General features: G+C 31.9%; 1 protein-coding gene across 1 annotated transcript in view; it reads left to right on the plus strand.

Annotated features, from left to right (window-relative positions):
* Nucleotides 1-2,409: 2,409 nt before the first annotated feature.
* The window catches only part of SI (sucrase-isomaltase), a 112,739-nt gene continuing 94,270 nt past the window's right edge, over nt 2,410-20,878 (plus strand). The window contains exons 1-12 of the mRNA XM_068964118.1: nt 2,410-2,527; nt 3,797-3,891; nt 5,774-5,891; nt 6,186-6,295; nt 7,248-7,399; nt 8,561-8,732; nt 10,259-10,358; nt 11,471-11,583; nt 14,069-14,194; nt 16,836-16,967; nt 17,053-17,172; nt 19,038-19,151. Coding sequence (XP_068820219.1) covers nt 2,410-2,527; nt 3,797-3,891; nt 5,774-5,891; nt 6,186-6,295; nt 7,248-7,399; nt 8,561-8,732; nt 10,259-10,358; nt 11,471-11,583; nt 14,069-14,194; nt 16,836-16,967; nt 17,053-17,172; nt 19,038-19,151 — 1,470 coding nt within the window. The remainder of the gene's footprint in view (nt 2,528-3,796; nt 3,892-5,773; nt 5,892-6,185; nt 6,296-7,247; nt 7,400-8,560; nt 8,733-10,258; nt 10,359-11,470; nt 11,584-14,068; nt 14,195-16,835; nt 16,968-17,052; nt 17,173-19,037; nt 19,152-20,878) is intronic.

Genomic DNA, 20,878 nt, shown 5'->3' on the forward strand with positions numbered 1-20,878 from the left:
CATTCATTCAAGTTCTGAAGATTACTGATGCAGTAAACAGCTTTCATATCTATAATAGAAAATCATAAGCTAAAACTGAGTGCTAATCTTTAAACTTTCAATCATAAGGTATATTTTTAAAATTGAGCTTAAACTAATTTGATGTTAGGATCTGAACTACTTTCATGATTCTTGCTATTAGGAATGTGACAGTACAATGGAGGAAATTAACACGTGCTTAAATAATTGCAATAGATATACTATATACTGTTGTAAAATGGGAAGAGAATAGATTTAATTCTGCTTCTGAAAGTAAGAAAACTTTCACAGATGATATACTATTTGAACTGGGTGTAAATTGGAACTAGAAGAGCTGATGTGGAAGAATTGAAGAAAGATTAAACAGCATGTACTAAGGCATGTTATCCAGAAAAAATATTTCATTGTTGGAGATAAGGGTAAAATTCTGAAACTATTCTGAAAGTAGAATCAACAAGACTTGTTGAGTGCTTTATTGTGGTAGAAAGATATGGAAGAGAGAAAAAAAGTTTTTAGATTGAGACAGCTTAGTATATGAACTGACAAAGACAGAGGAGAAAGGGTGAGTATAAGAGTGCAAAAAGAAAAATTAATTTTATTTATTTATTTTTATAATTGAGCTTCTTTATTTTATTCATTAATAAATTTTATATGCTGCTTACTAGGTGTCAAGCATTGTTTTAAGTACTTTATAAATATTAACTCATTTAATTATTACTGTTATTATTTTACATTTCAATATAAATTATTATTATTATTTTTTTTTTACTTTAAAATGCTCTATTGGTTTTGCCATACATCAACATTAATCCGCCACAGGTGTACATAAATTCCCACTCCTGAACCCCCGTCCCACCTCCCTCCCTATACCATCCCTCTGGGTTACCCCAGTGCACTAGCCCCAAGCATCCTGTATCCTGCATCGAACCTAAACTGGGGATTCGTTTCTTATATGATATTACACATGTTTCAATGCCATTCTCCCAAATCATCCCATCCTCTCCCTCTCCAACAAAGTCAAAAAGTCTGTTCTGTACATCTGCGTCTCTTTTGCTGTCTCGCATACAGGATTATCGTTACCATCTTTCTAAATTCCATATATATGTGTTAGTATACTGTATTGGTGAAGTAAGCCAGAAAGAAAAACACCAAAAATTGATTTTAAAACCAGCAATTTATAAGAGAACTTACTGTGAAAATTCTTAATTTCTATCTAAGTATATTCTATTGAATTAAAACATATAGCAACATAAAATATAGAAAAATTGTGGAAGCTTAAAGACAAGGAGAGATAGATTATGATCAAAACTAAGTTAAACAAATAGGCTTTAAGATTATTACAAGAGAAGAGTTCTTCTCTACCTACATTTAGGCACCTCTGGATGGTAACTCAAATACATATTATCTGAAATAAATACATTTTTGATTTGAGAGTCTGGTATATTTTGCTATTTGAGAGCAGAATTTGGTGATCATGTAGTTTAAATGTTTTTTTAAAGCAACAGCTCCTAAATGTATAGCATATATATATATATATATATATGTGTGTGTGTGTGTGTGTGTGTGTGTGTATGTGTGTGTACGTGTCCTGTATATATGTATTTTCTACATTTTATATTTGCATTCTTTTGTATGTTTATATGTATTTTATTTGTCCCATATTTATATTTATATACTTTTCCATACTTTTTACTTTTAACTTTGAAGCCGCGCAGTCGTGACCGATTCTTCGCGACCCCGTGGACTGTAGCCCACTAGGCTCCTCCGTCCATGGGATTCTCCAGGCAAGAGTACTGGAATGGGTTGCCATTTCCTTCAGGGGATCTTCCTGACCCAGGGATCGAATCCAGGTCTCCCACATTGCAGACAGACGCTTTAACCTCTGAGCCACCAGGGAAGCCCATACTTTTCCATAATATCCTTATAAGAAAGTAGTGCTGGAATTGCAGAGCAATAGTTATAGTAGGAAGAACTGGGTTTTTTGACTTTGAAAAAATAATATTTTCTCTAAGCCTGAAGTTCATAAAATAACAGTGTCTCCTTCATACAGTTGTTGTGGAATTAGGAACACAATATAAGTATTAGCTTTCCTTGACTTGAAAAACGCTCTAAAATGAGACAGCAACTAATCCCTCTTGGAAATTTTTTCCTTTTATATTTTCATTTCAGTGTACTACTATAATGTTCATTGCTACTTCTGTCTTTTTACTTGAAATTGCATGTGTTGTTTACCCTTTTGCAAATGGGCATTATTTTAGATTGTAAACTGTTAGAGCTGTCTGGAGCTCTGCTTGCATTATGCTTAGTAGAAAAAATATATAATTTTATGATAATTATGGTCATTTATTCTATATTCTACATTTCAAATGTATATTCTTTTTCTTTCTTTAGATGGCAAAGAAGAAATTTTCTGGATTAGAAATTACTCTGATTGTCCTCTTTGCTATAGTTACAATAATAGCTATTGCCCTTGTTGTTGTTTTAGCAACTAAGACACCTGCTGTTGAAGGTAAATAATGTTGAAAATATTTATACATTATAGTAGGTTGAGATAAAGTTTACTCTATAATAATTATGGATGTTGAAAAGTAATTTATAACATATATGAGATCTATATGAGATGAAATACTTGAAGAAAGATCTCAGGTAGGTTACAGTTACTCCAACTTTTTCTATCCATTATATTACAGATATTTCAATGAAGTGTGATTGCAATTAAGAAATCCATATGCTTTGATATTAATGGCCTTGCTTTAGAACTAGCAAATAGGCAAAAGAAACAAAATATGAATACACAGCACAGTAATCCTCTATAGTTACCAGTGAGGTTCTTCTAACTAGCAGGAAATCTCATTAGTCGGGTTTTGCTCTAGCTTTCAGACACTTGCAGTCAGGGTTAGGAAATTTAAGGGGATAACCTCTTTGTCATAGACTTTTTTTTTTTTTTTAAAGAGTGAGGTCATATGAGAGAAACAGAGAGGTGAAACAGGCTTGAAGTGTTTATCATTTTTCCTGAATATTTATATCCTAATTTAAAGTTAATGCATGCTACTTTCATCCACCTGATCTACTTTTTCTTTCTTCATCATTCTCTCCTGATTAAATCAGAAGTGGAAAATGTATTGCAAATTATCTTATACTCTAACAATAGTTAGTGTTTTCTGCTGTCTCTAGTCTTGTTTTATAATCTTCTAGTAAACTGAAAGCTTGCTACATTATGAAGCAATCAAATTTATCTTCCCCATCTCTGGTTGCTAGAAAGTCCCTCTTTATTATATAGAGCTGGGATTTTGCTTTTTTTGCTATTCTCTTCTTTCTCTTCTGTTTAAGTATCTTCTTCCTCCTAACCTTTTTTTCTTCTCTAATTCTTGTCTCCTTCTTTGCATCCTCTCCCCATATATATTCCCCATACATATTTCTCCATCTTTTTTCTTCATCTCTAAAACACAGTTTGTTAGTATGGTACAGGAAACATTTTGCTTCCTTTTGAGTCTATCTTTTAAGACCTTCTGTGAATGTACTTTGATTCACTTAAGGAACAGTCAAAGGGCTTTATACAGGTTTAAATATTGCTTGGATCATTTCCTTTTGGTAATTAGGACTTGAATTTGTAGGGTTTTTTTAAATTTTCATTTTATATATATATATATATATATATATATATATATATATATATATATATATATATTTGTGTTTACTTTCAATGTATTTGTTACTTGAAAATTTGAAAAGCAAATTTAAAACCATGTTTTGTTTTACTGACCTGTTTCTTTCTCAGAAATCAGTGATTCAACCCGAGGCACATGCCCAAGTGTATTGAACGATCCTATCAACCAGAGAATAAACTGCATTCCAGAACGATCTCCCACACAGGTCTGCAACCAAAGTCTTTTATATTTCTACAAATAGATATATAGTATGATAATTATATTAAGATAATTATTGGACATATTCCATATTTTAAAAAGTATAGCTATTAATTAGGCTGCATTTCTTTTTATTTATGTATGAACAGATGAGAGATAATGGAAATTACTGAGTCTGCTTTTCTGTACTTCAATTCAAAATAGCAAGTTAATATTTTTTCATACTTAAAAAGCTATTGTTAAATTTACAATTCTTTATGAAATTCTATCCACTCAAACTACTGCTTAAAAAATGTGACCTTTGATAAATATAGAACTTTTAAGAAAGAATATCTACACTCTAATAGAGTGTAAAATAGAGTGTAACTATTTAAATAGTTTAAATATTTTAAATTGTTTGTGATGATGACATTAACAAGAAGAATCTGTGGAAAATAAAGTAACATTGATTCTTTTTTTTTTTTTTTTAGTAACATTGATTCTTGTAACTATTTTTTTAATTTTTAAAACCATTTATTATTTTATTATTTGGGGAGAAGGAATTCAGCTGGAGAAAATTAAGTGCAAATAAATGGATTCACTTAACCCTAAATTGACTCTTCCATAGTCATTATAACTTGTATGGGATTGAGAGGTCAATGAGTGAAGGTGTGTATGTGTGTATTCCCATCTTGTGATGTTTATATCAAAAGTCACACACACTCCAGATTCTTAGGTAATGACCCTCCAAAATGCTCAGTTCCCATTGAACTATCATTTTTTATAACATGTATGCATGTGCATGTGTGTGTGTATGTGTGCCCAGTTGCTCAGTCGTATCTGAGTCTTTGCGACTCCATGGACTGTAGCCTGCTAGTCTCTTCTATCCGTGGGATTCTCTAGGTGAGAATACTGGAGTGGGTTGCCTTTTCCTCCTCTAGGGGATCTTCCCAACCCAGGATTGAACCTGAATCTCCTGTGGTTCCTGCATTTACAGGCAGATTCTTTGCCATTAAGCCACCTGGGAAGCCCCTGTGTATATGTGTACCTGATGCTATTTTAATTTGATGTTAAAAATGGGAAAGAATTTAACATGTGTACCGTTAACTGGTAAACATGGAGATTTTAAAAAATTTTTTTCAAGGCAAATAGCCAAGAAAAAGGGCCCACAAGTATTCAAATTACAAAAATATGTAACACTATTAAACTTAAATATTAAATAGATTTTTTATCATACCAATGTTAACACACAGCATCACCATGTGACTCAAATTTTACTATAAACATATATAATTTTTCTTTCCCAAACCTTTCCATATAGATCATAATATTGAGGAGAATTTATTATTTTACTTTATACATTAGATGTAATGGCAGCCTCTAGTTGCAACAGCTAGCATATGAACTAGTTTAAATAGTTTAAATCATATCAAACTAATAATTTTCTGGAAATAAAGACCTTAAACATTTCACCTAGGCTTAAATTTAGGACCATCTCTTCTTTATAGCCTCACTTGCAATTTGATATATAATTGGTGCACAATAAATATTTTAGTTCTTCTGCACTGACTAAATGGTAAAAGAACAGACTATAATTAATTATCTGGAGGGCAGGAATCTTGAAAATAACATGACCTTACAATAATGTATATTCATATGTAAATTTGATAAATCACAACTCAGAGCATCGATCACTGATGTAATTCAGTTCATCAAATATTTACATTTCTTCAAAGTGAAAGGAACAAAAGAATAAATGATAGTTTAGTACATTACATATTTGAAGAAATAAGTTTTTTTAAAATATTCATTCAAACAATTATTATAATGAGTGAATGTTTAAAAAATAGAGACCAACATATATAATAACAGTACTAATCCTATGATTCCTTTAATAAATGTTTTATCAGACACTTTGTGCAGCTCGAGGTTGCTGCTGGAGGCCATGGAATGATTCTGTTATTCCTTGGTGCTTCTTCGTAAATAACCACGGCTATAATGCTGAGAAAGTAACATCAACAAATGCTGGTGAGAAGTGTTCTATCCGGGGTGATCCAACATATTTTAAGTTGAATAAAAAAAGTATATTCATACTTTTTTCTTTGGAAAAATATCTTAAATAAAATCAAATAGGAACATGTACACAAGAATGTTCAAATTTGGTATGTTAAGAAATTATTTTTTTCACAATTCTATCTTCCAAATTAAAAAAAGAAAAGGTGAGATCTACAGTAAAATTAGAAAAATTATGAAAATATTTAGTGATTACTAATCATTATAAATAAAACCATAATTCATACAACTTTTTTTTTTTTCTTTAAGGACTTGAAGCCAAATTAAAAAGGAAAGCTTCACCTACGCTTTTTGGAAATGACATTAACAGCGTACTCCTCACAACTCAAAATCAGACACGCAATCGTGTGCGGTTCAAGGTTTGGTTTTTGAGTTTCCTAAAGAAAAGTTAATACTAAAGAGCATGTTATGAATATACCCTCTAACCCACCCATGTTATGAATATACCCTCTAACCCACATTTTCCGTCTTAATAAATGTCTATTCCAAAGAACTTATTGGACTAGTTACTCCACTTCTCTGAGCCTTCTTTTCAGATAGAACTCAAGAACTAGTTCCTTCCTCTGGCAGTAGTTTCTAAAGAATGTAATAGTATAGTCAGCGTAAAATATTTGATACAGTGTCCTGAGAAGAACTAACACTCAATAAACTGTAGTAATTTTTGTTATTGAACTACAGACTGTGACAAAAGATTAGTTTAGAATTTAATTTAAGGAAGCTGTTAATTGTTCCATGTAAGTTTGACCCACTCACTAGTTCTTTTTACTGGTATCACTTCTAGTCATGATTTTAAAGAAACTAATTTCTGTTTTCTTTACCAAATTGTTTGTGAGTATGGTCTTTTGGACTGGCAGTAAAAACAATATATCCTTTGTACAATAACTTTTCACAACAATTTCAAAAAAATGTTTTTTAAAACAAAATTCAAATTACTTTCAGGACTTGTTAGTGAGTGATCATCAAAATACTGCATGGATAATTAATAATTAAATTCACAAAAATCTACTATTTAAGAATCAATATTTAATAATAGTTTCATGATTTTTTTCTATTGGTCAATAAAAATTATATTTGATATAGTACCTTTATAATTAACTAATTCTATTAATTCCTTAAGAATATTTACAATTTATTTTTTGCATAGCCATTCAACAATGTAAGTTAAGTTTATGACTAGATTAATAACTCATCTATAAAATCATTAGAATTATTGTTTTGAATTTGGAACTTGCATTTAATACCTAATTCAGAACTGAAAAATTCAGTACCAGTTTTGAATCAAATAATGCTAATTTTAAAATATCTTTGCAGATCACTGATCCAAATAATAGAAGATATGAAGTTCCTCATCAGTTTGTAAAAGAATTTAGTGGAACTGCAGCTTCTGATCCACTATATAATCTGGAGGTTATACATGATCCATTTAGCATTAAAATTTCTAGAAAAAGCAATAATAAAATTTTGTAAGTAATTATCTTATATTTATGTAAGTTTAAATAATTGGTCAATTTTATTGTATTATCATAGAACCACAAAAGTCTCATTTTCAGAAAGAATAAATTTCCTTCCAAAAGAGGATGGGCGTACATGTTTTTAAATATTATAATATCAAAGAAGCTTTAATTTCTTGTGGATGAAATGTACCAGAATATAAAGTATAGAATGGGCCAAGCAAAGTTGAAATGAAGAGAGCCACTAATACAATTTTAGCCTTGCATATATTTGGCATACCTATAAAACCTTATATGTCTTTTCCTTGTTATCTGTCATATTTTCTTTCAATTGATAGGATTAAATAGTTACTATTCAGAGAGGGACTGAATTTCCATAGCGTTAGAGGATTTTTCATTATGTGTATGAAATTAATTGAATAAATTTACACATAAAAAATTTAAATAGCCATAGATAATAATTTAAACATTATGTGAATACCTTCATTATAAATGCATTTTGAGGGACATTTCTGGTAAAAAAGTTAGTATCTTTCAATATTGCTGCTCTTGAGTTTCCAAGAAAGGTTAATTGGATGATCAGGACTTAATCTCAGCAATTAATTTTCATAAATATGTTTTAATAGCTTGAAGTTCATTTTATGTTAAATCACAAAAGAAATGCTATTTGACATTTTGCATAGCTTATATTTGATATATATAAAACATGAAACCTTTCTTTTTCAGGAAAAATGATTTTCAACTTAATTTTAATACATGTATAGAGGTATAGAAACCAATATAGTACCATGTTTTAAAACTCTGTCTCTGTAGAAAGTCAAATCTGGGTTTGAAATTTGATTCTGCTGCCTACCAGTTTGTCACCTTGAAAACATGAGTAAATTTGTCCAAATTGTGCCGTTTGTGAAATGAAATTTATAATAGTGGTTCTGCTTCAGTATTGTAGTAAAGATAAAAGGAGAGAAATGCATGTGAAGACTCATATTGTTGATGATGAAGCAAATTGTGTTGATAAAATTAAGTTCTGGTTATGGTACAATTCATGTGTTCATAAGAAGTAATCACAGCTAAAGACTGACCTATTTAAAATGAAATATTCTGGATGATAACATAGATCCATATTTAGTAGAGCATTTTATATATTTTTAGCTCTTTTATTATTTCATGCTCTAGGTTTGATACCAGCATTGGTCCCCTGGTATACTCTGACCAGTATTTACAGATCTCAGCCAGACTTCCCAATGAATACATTTATGGTCTCGGGGAACATATTCATAAGAGATTTCGTCATGATTTATATTGGAAAACATGGCCAATTTTTACTCGGGATCAACTTCCTGGCGATGTAAGGATCTCTATTTTTTGTTATAAATAAAATAATTATATTTGACAGGAGATAATTCTAGCATTTTGTAACCATTATTTTTTGTTGTCAGTGATATATATTCCAGAAGCTTCTTTACTTTAAGGGTGAGGATTCATATCAAAGTCCTAAATTAACTAAATAAGTGAACAACAGATTTTATGAATATTTTAAAAGGTATTTCTAATTTATGAATGTTTTCCTTTGACTTTTCACTTTTATATTTTATTAATCACTTTTCAGTTACTTTTGTACTTACAGTATCTAGGACTAGTTATTACATAAGAACACTTCCAAACACTTACCATGGTCAACAGGATTTTGTATATGTGCTGTCTGTCTATCTAGTGGACATCATGTCCTGCAGCTATACCTACATTTATCTCTTCCATAACTGATAATCTTTCTTAGGTTCACATATTTTCACAAGAAGTTAGTTTTTTATTATTTATACATATCATTGATAGCTCATTTGATCTCACCTTATAAGAAAATTTCCCAAACTCCTCTATGCAGAATTAATCTTTATTTTCTAAAATACTTTATTCATATTTTGTTATGACGCCATCAGTTATTATTTGTGTATATATATTTCTGAATTTCAAAAGTATGCAGTTTTTTATGACAAATACAATAGCGTTAAAAAACCTTTTAAACTGCTTCATGATTGCTTTGAGTCAAATGTTACTGATTTTTAAAATTCCAGTGATACTGAAATGGATAAGTCAGTTGTTTTAAAGATTCTCATTTGGTACAAAAATATTAATAAATTTTGCTACTCATCAGCTTTCAACATCTATACTGAAAAAGTTATATGAAGTGGACATCATCTTAGAATTCCTGACAATACCTTGGGGCATACATGAGACATGATATATAAACATTCCATTACCCTATCACAGATAGCTTACTTTTAGTTGAAATATAGTTGATGAATGGCTTATTAAAACTCATTTAATCATCATAAAACATAAAAGAAAGTTAAATAATCTATTAATAGCATAATATAGTTATATACTTATATCTTAATGGATTAATAAGTAAAATAAGTTCAATGCCTTTTGTGCTACGGTGTTTAATATGGTATATAGTAGAAAAAATTATTATAGAATATAAGGAGTAAATTTTGAGAAAGCAATGACAACCCATTCCAGTTCTTGCCTGGAAAATCCCATGGATGGAGGAGCCTGGTAGGCTGCAGTCCATGGGGTTGCTAAGAATCGGACACGACTGAGAGACTTCCCTTTCACTTTTCACTTTCATGCATTGGAGAAGGAAATGGCAACCCACTCCAGTGTTCTTGCCTGGAGAATCCCAGGGATGGGGGAGCCTGGTGGGCTGCCGTCAATGGGGTCGCACAAGGTCAGACATGACTCAAGCGACTTAGCAGTAGCAGTAGCAGCAGGAGTAAATTACAGAGAAAGATAGGAATACATAAAAGCCATTTAAGTATACTTTTTTATTTTAAATGTATTTTAACTTTTAATTTTCCAATTTATGCCTTATAGAATAATAATAATTTATATGGCCATCAAACATTCTTCATGTGCATTGAGGATACTTCTGGAAAGTCATTTGGTGTTTTCTTAATGAACAGCAATGCAATGGGTAAGAGTAATTTATCTGATAATATGTTTAAATGAGACTTGAAATGTTTTATCTGCTTTATTTATTCCAATCATAGATATATTATAGCAGAGTAAACTTTGTTGTTAGTGATTTAGAATGTGAAATTATTATAAGCAGGTTTTATAGTTAGTGAGGGTTTCCTTTGTGTCTCACGTAAAGAATCTGTCTGCAATGCAAGAGATGTGAGTTTGATCCCTGAGTTGGGAAGATTCCCTGGAGAAGGGAATGGCTACCCACTCCAGTATCCTTTCCTGGAGAATTCCATGGACAGAGGAGCCTGAGATATGGATTTTTGTGTGTCTGTGCTTCTGTTTTTGGGGAAATATGCCATATTATGATATACAGGCTCTTCCTTTTCCCTCCAGAGCAACATCGAATGTATCCATGTAAATGACTATTCCCATTCCCATAGCCTTGATTGTTAAGATAAGTTCATATGCCCTGCAGATTAAAAAAAAAAAAAAAAAAAGGTCTATATGGGGAAAAAAAGAGAGAAGAATGAATCATATTTCAGTTTATCATAACTCAAGCAATGTAGAACCTTTTATTTTCTAATGTTGTAAGTAATGTAATACCTATATTTGATAGATGAATCAGTGATAATTAAAAAAAAAAACTACAAAAATAATAATATTCCAGCAAGAGCAGTGCTCCATATGGTTATCCAGACAATTACTATGTTTAACATATAGAAAAATTAAAACCTTCATAGTTTTATTTTATAGAAATCAACTTGTGATATGATCTTTCACATCTTCAATTAAAATAACTAACTGAGATGCAACTTCAAAAGGAAATATTTTTTATTGTAAAAGGACCAATCCTTTATTCCCTGCTAAGCATTTTCTAGGGGAGCTTTTGCCAATATCTGTAAAGGGAATATCTGGAATAACCTATCATAAACCTCATATATGGTGGCATTCCACTATTCTCCTGTATTCTTATCTTAAATATCATATTTTATCTTAATAATTAAAAAGACTCTAAAATTATATGATTAATGTGAAGTACTTGAAGTAGACATTGCAATTATTTTCTTATTATGTACATTTTTACTATATACATATGCTTTTCCAATTTTTGTTTTGTAGAGATTTTCATCCAACCTACTCCAATAGTAACTTACCGAGTTATAGGTGGAATTCTGGACTTTTATATCTTTCTGGGAGACACACCAGAACAAGTAGTTCAACAGTATCAGGAGGTGTGTTGCAGGTCTATTTTAAAATTTTTTTCTACCATACCTTTCTTTCATCTAACATATTTAAATGATTTTAGCTTAGCTATTGGAGGCCCCTTAGCTGAATATATTTTTATACCTTACCATTTTTCAGATATGAGAAGATACTTTTTATTTTTGTTTTTCTTGTACAATGACACCTAGGTATATTTAGATGTCTATATTTCTGATAACAAATTGTTTCTTGCTTCCAGGCAGCTGAGTTCAGTATTTAAATTTCTTTGAGATGTTACATATTAAACCAAAGTGGTTTAATATGGGATAAAACAAAATGGAATATCTTATCTTCATTTGATAAGAATTCCGGAGGCAACTGAGTTTAAAAAAAGAGCTAGTGACACTTGCTGTTAATCTACGGTAGGTAAATCCCAGTAAAATTGGCTCTGACACTCAGATTTAGAAGGGCAAATTTTGAAAACATAGTCTGAAGTCTTACACCTTAAACATACTAACCAAACAACTTTCATTTACCTATTAAATAACATGCTATTGTACATGAGCCCAAGAAAAACTTCAGAAAGGTGAAGAACTCAGGACTTATTTTGAGCCGGATTCTAAATGTTTCTCCCATGTAAATTGTTAGCATATATAAATCTTGGTGTTATCATGAAAAATAAATAATTTTTATAGACATAAAATTTAAGAATCATGTCTATTTTTTAAATCTTGTTTTATTAATAAGTATTTACATACAATTCCCATATCCTAGAATAATCTCAAAAGAGAAGTAATTACTATCAAAAAATTTAGTTATGATCTAAAACCCTGAACTAACAGTAGCTAGAATTTTACCCAATTGAATAATTTATAAAATCTTTCAATTTCCAAGTTGCCGTTCATAAATGTGAATTTCAGAAATGCACACAAAAGTTACAGTCTCAATAATAAGACATCATATTTATTGTGTATGGCTGTCACAACATCAAAACAGGGGACAGCACATTTTTGAAAGAGTTTAAGATTTGATTTGTGAAATATTAGTTGGGATAGTTGTCTATTACATGCTGAGTAAAGTCTGTGGTCAGCACTCCCTGAACTTGAGTCATGTTTGACATGCCAGTGCAGCATTCATGCATTAGTAATACAGCTGCATACATCATTTCATGCGTAGACTTGGAAAATCTTGAATTTAAATAAAAAATGGCGTGTAGAATATAGCATTATTTATCAGTGCTGAATTTCAGTGGGGGAACAAATTAGACAGAAATTAGGCAAAAGTAAATATTTCTTGTTTGAAGAAGAACAAACTATCCTTTCTGTACAAATTAACTCAATAGTGGTGCCAGAATGTCAAAATTGAAAACTTTAATGCGTTTGAATGACCAGATCATTTTATATGTTTTAAAGATGATATATACATATAAAGTATAAGATGAATAGTACACAAATTAATATACATAGCAACACCTATTTTATATACTTTTATAAAAACAAATTATGTGATATGTATAACATACACACACAGAAATTTCAATCACATGTCTAAATCTTTAAAATTTTAGGAAACATAATATGTTTATGAATAGTGTAAACATATTGAGTTTTGGCACAGTTTTATTTGATACCAAGTTTTAAAAAATAAATTTAATGCTTAAATTGAAGAGAATACAATGACCCTATATTAGTATTTTTAAAAAATTTTTAAATAGTAGTTTTTAGACATACATGATGAAATCACAGTTCATTCCCCTAAAATGTATGCCTTAATGAGAGAAAAGCCATCATACCATATAAAGTCATTTGTTTTAATATAACCTAATACTTCGTTTTTAGTGAAAAAAATAATATCAGTTGCACTTGTATATCCAAGTGCAAAATCCTGTACTCTGTTGTTGTGATAAGACACTGGTGGTCTGTTGTGACTGTGCACTGAGCCTGCTTGGGCTACCAGAGAGTGGGAGGAGAAGGGCCCATCTGGTCCTTGGGGGAAGGAAGAAAACAAGGCCCTACATGTGACTATCAAAAGTACCTTATGAAATACTTTGTGGGGAGCCTTGTAGGCATATATTTTATTAATATTTTTGCAAACTAGGAGAGAAATACGTGCCAAATGTAATAGAATAGGAATTGTATCATTCATTCATTTTGTTGCTACAGGAAGTGGGGAGTGTGGTGGGACAGTTTTCTTGTTCTCTAATATCTTTAATGCTATCCTTTTATTCTTTTAACTTTCTGTGCACAGCAAAATACACTTTTATAAATGCTACTTTTTAAAGTGCTACCTTTCTGATGTTTTAACACAAAATAAAAGATGAATGACTGAACATAAACTTGCTAAGTGTTTCATAACACAATTCTAAGAGAATATCCATTTCAGAATGTAGATACGACAAAATCTTTGTTTAAAATATGTAGTTAAATTTAAATTGGTACTAGAGATACAGCAATTAAAGGCATATTAATATTAGTTTCTAATGTTGAAAATAATTAAATATCCATTTACTTCTAGCTCATTGGACGACCAGCAATGCCAGCTTATTGGAATCTTGGATTCCAGCTGAGTCGCTGGAATTACAAGACACTTGATGTAGTGAAAGAAGTGGTAAAAAGAAATCGGGAAGCTGGCATACCATTTGTAAGTAGGATGAAGGGTTTGTGGGAATATATATAAAGTTAAATATTTTCACATTATAATAAATGCAGGACATTTTCAGGATTACCATATTTGCCAAATATGAGTTCAGTTCAGTTCAGACACTCAGTCGTGACCAATTCTTTGTGACCCCATGGACTACAGAACGCCAAGCCTCCCTGTCCATCACCAACTCCTGGGGTATATTCAAACTCATGTCCATTGAGTCAGTTATACCATCCAACCATGTCACCCTCTATTGTCTCCTTCTCCTGCCTTCCATCATTCGTAGCATCAGTTCAGTTCAGTTCAGTTCAGTCACTCAGTCGTATCCGACTCTTTGCGACCCCATGAATCACAGCACGCCAGGCCCCCCTGTCCATCACCAACTCCCAGAGTTCACTCAGACTCACGTCCTTTGAGTCAGTGATGCCATCCAGCCATCTCATCCTCTGTCGTCCCCTTCTCCTCCTGCCCCCAATCCCTCCCAGCATCAGAGTCTTTTCCAATGAGTCAACTCTTCGCATGAGGTGGCCAAAGTATTGGAGTTTCCGCTTTAGCATCATTCCTTCCAAAGAAATCCCAGGGCTGATCTCCTTCAGAATGGACTGGTTGGATCTCCTTGCAGTCCAAGGGACTCTCAACAGTCTTCTCCAACACCACAGTTCAAAAGCATCAATTCTTCGGTTCTCAGCCTTCTTCACAGTCCAACTCTCACATCCATACATGACTCCTGGAAAAACCATAGCCTTGACCAGATGGACCTTTGTTGGCAAAGTAATATCTCTGCTTTTTAATAAGCTGTTTCAGTTGCTCATAACTTTTCTTCCAAGGAGCATGCATTTTTTAAATTCATGGCTGCAGTTACCATCTGCAGTGATTTGGAGCCCCCCAAAATAAAATCTGTCACTGTTTTAAATGTCTCCCCATCTATTAAGTAATGGGACCAGATGCCATGATCTTAGTTTTATGAATATTGAGTTTTAAGCCATCTTGTTCACTCTCCTCTTTCACTTTCATCAAGAGGTCTTTGGTTCTTCTTCACTTTCTGACATAAGGGTGATATCATTTGCATATGTGAAGTTATTGATGTTTGTCCCAGTAATCTTGATTCCAGGTTGTGCTTCATCCAGTCCAGCATTTCTCGTGATGTACTCTGCATATAAGTTAAATAAGCAGGGTGACAATATACAGCCTTGATCTACTTTTCCTATTTGGAACCATTCTGCTGTTCCATGTCCTGTTCTAACTGTTGCTTCCTGACCCACATACAGATTTCTCAGGAGGCAGGTCAGGTGGTCTGGTATTCCCATCTCTTTCAGAATTTTCCACAGTTTATTGTGATCCACACATCAAAGGCTTTGACATAGTTAATAAAGCAGAAATAGATATTTTTCTGGAACTCTCTTGCTTCTGTGATGTTCCAGAAGATGTTGACCTCTGGTTGATCTCTGGTTCCTCTGCCTTTTCTAAATCCAGCTTGAACATCTGGAAGTTCACATTTCACATACTGTTGAAGCCTCGCTTGGAGAATTTTGAGTATTATTTTACTACCGTGTGAGATGTGTGCAATAGTTCAGTAGTTTGAGCATTCTTTGGCATTGCCTTTCTTTGGGATAGGAATGAAAACTGACCTTTTCCAGTCTTGTGGCCACTGCTGAGTTTTCCAAATTTGCTGGCATATTGAGTGTAGCACTTTCACAGCATCATCTTTTAGGATTTGGAATAGCTCAACTGGACTTCCATCACCTCCACTAGCTTTGTTCATAGTAATGCTTGCTAATGCCCACTTGACTTTGCATTCTAGGAGAGTGTTCATGATTATCAGGGTCATGAAGATCTTTTTTGCATAGTTCTGCTGTGTATTCTTGCCACCTCTTCTTATTATCTTCTGCTTCGGTTAAGTCCATACCATTTCTGTCCTTTATTGTGCTCATCTTTGCAAGAAACATTCTCTTGGTATCTCTAATTTTTTGAAGAGATCTCTAGCTTTTCCCATTCTGTTGTTTTCTTCTATTTTTTTGCATTGATCACTGAGAAAATTTTCTTATTTCTCCTTGCTCTTCTTTGGAACTCTGCATTCAAATGGTATATCTTTCCTTTTCTCCTTTGCCTTTTGTTACTCTTCTTTTCATAGCTGTTTGCCAAATATAGATATAGGTTACTAAGCTGCTTATTAATGATGAAGTACACTTTATGTCCATACACAATGCTCAGGTGTACCTGAATTTTGAGAACTGATCATGAGTTATACTAGAATAGAACACATGTTGAAGTATGAACAAAATTATATTGTTTTTATATACACTTTTAGAGTTTGTATACTTTTAATGTAATAAAATTTTATGTATTTTATTTAATGTGAAGATTTTTGTTTTCTATACAATGATCCCATATATGTACATATACATGTGTTTATAACATAATACATACCGAGTGGTCATCACTTAAACAAATGTGAATAATCATTAGACAAACTAGCTTTATTAGCCATATCGTTGTGTCTTTAGTGAAATAAAAGAGATCTAATTTCATTTACCTTTTAATCATTAAATTTATATAGAAATTCTTTGGACTTCAGGGTTGATGTGATTAGAGGTTTCTTTCAGTACTGTTTATTGAAATATACTCTGCTAATTTTTAGGACACACAAATCACTGATATTGACTATATGGAAGACAAGAAAATCTTTACTTATGATCAAGTTGCATTTAACGGCCTCCCAGAATTTGTTCAAGATTTGCATGCCCATGGGCAGAAATATGTCATCATCTTGGTAATAACTGAACATATATATTAATTTTTAGCATTTACACATTTGAAAATTAATTGATTTTCTAGTTTCTTCTCTCTATTATTAGGACCCTGCAGTTTCCATAGACAAACGTGTGAATGGGGCAGCATATGAGTCCTATGATAGGGGAACTGCCCAAAAGGTGTGGGTAAATGAGTCAGATGGGACTACAGCTATTATTGGAGAGGTAAATTATGATATTCATTAAATTTGTGTTGCTTGGATTTTCTATTGTACAGCAACAAGTGTTTCTGAGTGTGTGTACGTATGTGTGTGTCAGAGAATTTGCTTGCTTTCAAATCTGGATTTGCTATTTTAATTGCGTAGAGAAGTTTTAGGGTAAATATTCCAATTATCTCTAAAGCAGTTTTTGTAAGAAGGCAGATAAATTTCAATGATAAGCAATGAAATTAGTTATACAAATATGATAAATACCTTGATTACAGCAATACTCATAATTTGATGTAAAATAATTGCATGTATAAATTGAATACTTACATGTTGGATAATAAGATTTATGGTGTATATTTATGGTGCAATGATTTTACAATAAAATCATCAGCTATCTATGATTAAAGTTATTTTTAATACTTTACATTTGAAAAAAACCCAATTTGAGATGGCTTTAACGTTTAAATTTCCTTTTCCATTTTTAACTTTCCTCATATCATGGAACTAATAAAGAGCAGTGTGAAGAAAATGCCTAGCTCCCAAAGGCATAATTTTTAATCAAGATAAATATTCTAGAGACAGATCCATAAGACATACCAAAAACCATAATGTGTAGATATGTTGACCTGATAATTCCAATTCTGTAATTTAGTCAAGGGAAATGAAACAGCAGAAAATATCAACTTATAGAAACATATTTATTATGACTATATATACAAAAATAAAGACTAAATAAAACAATAAGACTAAATAAATTTATTTACAACAATAAAGACTATACTAACAATAACTTTTTATTTAATCACATTCACCAAAGTTAAAATTTCTGATGAAAATTTTCTTAATTATGAGCTCCATCAGGAAACAAAATATTCCTTCCCTAATGTCATTAATATCTTAAAATATATATTTTGTTAAGACCTGTACCAGGGCTTCCTTGGTAACTAAGTCGGTAAAGAATCTGCCTGCAAAGCAGGAGACCTGGGTTCAATCCCTGGGTCAGGAAGATCCTCTGGAAAAGGAAATGGTAACCCACTCCAGTACTCTTGCCTGGAGCATCCCATGGACAGAGGAGCCTGGCAGGCTACAGTCCATGGGGTTACAAGAGTCAGACATGACTTAGCGTCTAAACCACTACCAAGACCTGTTCTATTGAATATGGACAGATCTGATCACTAATATGCATAATTTGAATATTAAAACAATATTATTTGTCCCAATACATCTGAAATTGAATTTATCTTGCTGAATGTCATTATTTTACATGGTAAGTAAAATAATATGAAGAAGCATAAATCATAAAGAGGCATCTAGTATTTAACAGCATGGAATTGGATATGAGAGTGCCTGGATATGTGATTGGATATGAGGTTCCTTCTGTACTACTTATTAGCAAGTGACTTTGAAAAATTCCTTTGTTTATCACTTTTTTCAACAGCAAAATGAGTTTAATTATACTACTTACCTCTTCTGTAAAGTGACGATAAAAATAGTACCTAGTTCCTAAATTTCTAGTGAAGATTTAATGAAGTAATAGCTAAAAGCCATTGGAGTAGTCCCAAGAACATCATAAATGAGTGACTAAGAATACACACAAATATAAATAAACACACAAAGAACTTTTTAGCTTAAATTTCTTGAGAACATATGCCTTTGGAAATGCACTAATATAATTCCTCTTATCAAACAGTTAATATGTCTGTGCTTTCAAGTAGACCTAAGATTATTGTAGATATAGGTGGTGCAGGGATCACATATACCTAAAGAAGTACAATGTCATAACTTTAAAAATTTTTTACTCTTCCTCTTCACTCAGTCTGAATTACCATTATTTATGTTTTCTTTTACATTTGTATATATGGGAATAATCTGTTCTTCCAGGTATGGCCGGGATTAACAGTATACCCTGATTTCACAAATCCAAGTTGCATAGAATGGTGGGCAAATGAATGCTACCTTTTTCATCAACAAGTAAATTATGATGGACTTTGGATTGTAAGTAGTTATTTTAGACTTGTGATTTTGGACAATAAACGTAGAATTATTTTTTCATAAAATAAATATAAGTTCAACAAGATGTACTTTATAATATATTAAGCATAAAATAAGTTATAATTTTCCTAAAATATATAAATATCATACCTGACATATTTATGGGTCAGAAAATACAAACTAAAAACTATTAATTGAGATTTTTATCATCTAATAATATTCTTTATAGATTAAAGTTTATTTCTATAACTAAGAGGTTATATTTTTATGGTTAATAATTTAAGTTGAAAACATTTAACAAAATTTGTAGTGCAACTTCAAAAACATTTATTAATAGATGCAGTAGTTAAGCAATTGCAGCAACATGGGCTTGAAAAGCTCTTATCCTTTAGAAACTTTCTTTTAATAACTTATAAGTAGAACAAATCAATGTTAGCAATAAGTTAAGTGTTTTATCTCAAGACAGATGACAACAATAAACAGGCAAAATTGTATGTTTACTGGTAAAGTTATTAAAGGAAAACACTAATGTTTAAAAGTTGCTTTGGATAAAATTTTTACATCTATAGCTATTGATGCCTGCTGGTAGGCTTATGATTTAAAATAATAGTGATTATAGTTAATGGTTTAGTGTCTTTTGTTTAAGATACTTGGCTTCCATGGTGGCTCAGTGGTAAGAAACTGCCTGCAATGCAGGAGACACAGGTCTGATTTCTGGGTTGGGAAGATTCCCTGGAGAAGGAAATGGCAGCCCACTCCAGTGTTCTTGCCTGAATGGACAGAGGAGCCTGGCAGACTATAAAACTATAACATTTGGGGAATGAAATTACTTGGTAATCTGAGAACTCTGTATTTCAGGAAAAAAAAAAAATCTAAAAAGTTTGGACACAGAACATCAGCCATGTTTTACAAAGTTATTACAGCTGTACAAAATTTTGGAAGGAAAAATAATGGATATCTGGGGATAGCTAAATTTTTTTACCTTTGAGGTCACAGCATCTCCACTTTCCTGAAATTTTCACTATTAATTCAGTCATTATTAAATTATTCATCTAATCATTTATTTACCCAATCAATTACAGGTGTTTATTTTTCACCATCATGAAAACATGGAGTTGACTAAAAGATTAGCATAACCTTCAGAATTCTTATGATGATAACCAAATGAAGATGGAAAGGCATTTAGTTATTTGACAGAAAATTAGTGAGACTGCAATGATGATATCTAGCTGCTGGGATTTTATTTTCATGATTTACTTTCTGTCTTTTTAATAAAATGTCAATTTATCAGATGCTCCACACAAACAGTTATTGGTGAGATAACTATAGTTTCACCCCAAAACTCATAAGACATACTGTCATCTAGCAGTCCTCTCTTTTGTCTTTTTATCAGTTAAATTTCCATTTATCCTCAGTGAATACTCCATTTTACTAACAGCTCTTATCTATAGAGAGGATCTCTCTTTCTCCTTTATAGAGATAATGGAAGACTATGACATGAACTGTTTCCACTTCCCACCCCAACCCATCAAAAGCCAGCATCCCTCCTCTTTCTCTTCATTTTCAATTGATGAAGTGGCTCTTACTCCAGTCAGCATCAGTCCTCCCATGTGGATTTTTCTTTCTCTTCTGTGCAGTTTGCCTCCTATATTTTTAAATCTCTTTTGCTAATGATATTTCACTTTATTCTGTTTAAGTCTTCCTTATGATGAAGAAAAAAGCCGGGTAGG

Source organism: Capricornis sumatraensis, chromosome 1 (assembly GCF_032405125.1).
Source record: "Capricornis sumatraensis isolate serow.1 chromosome 1, serow.2, whole genome shotgun sequence".
In the NCBI taxonomy this organism is placed as follows: domain Eukaryota; kingdom Metazoa; phylum Chordata; class Mammalia; order Artiodactyla; family Bovidae; genus Capricornis; species Capricornis sumatraensis.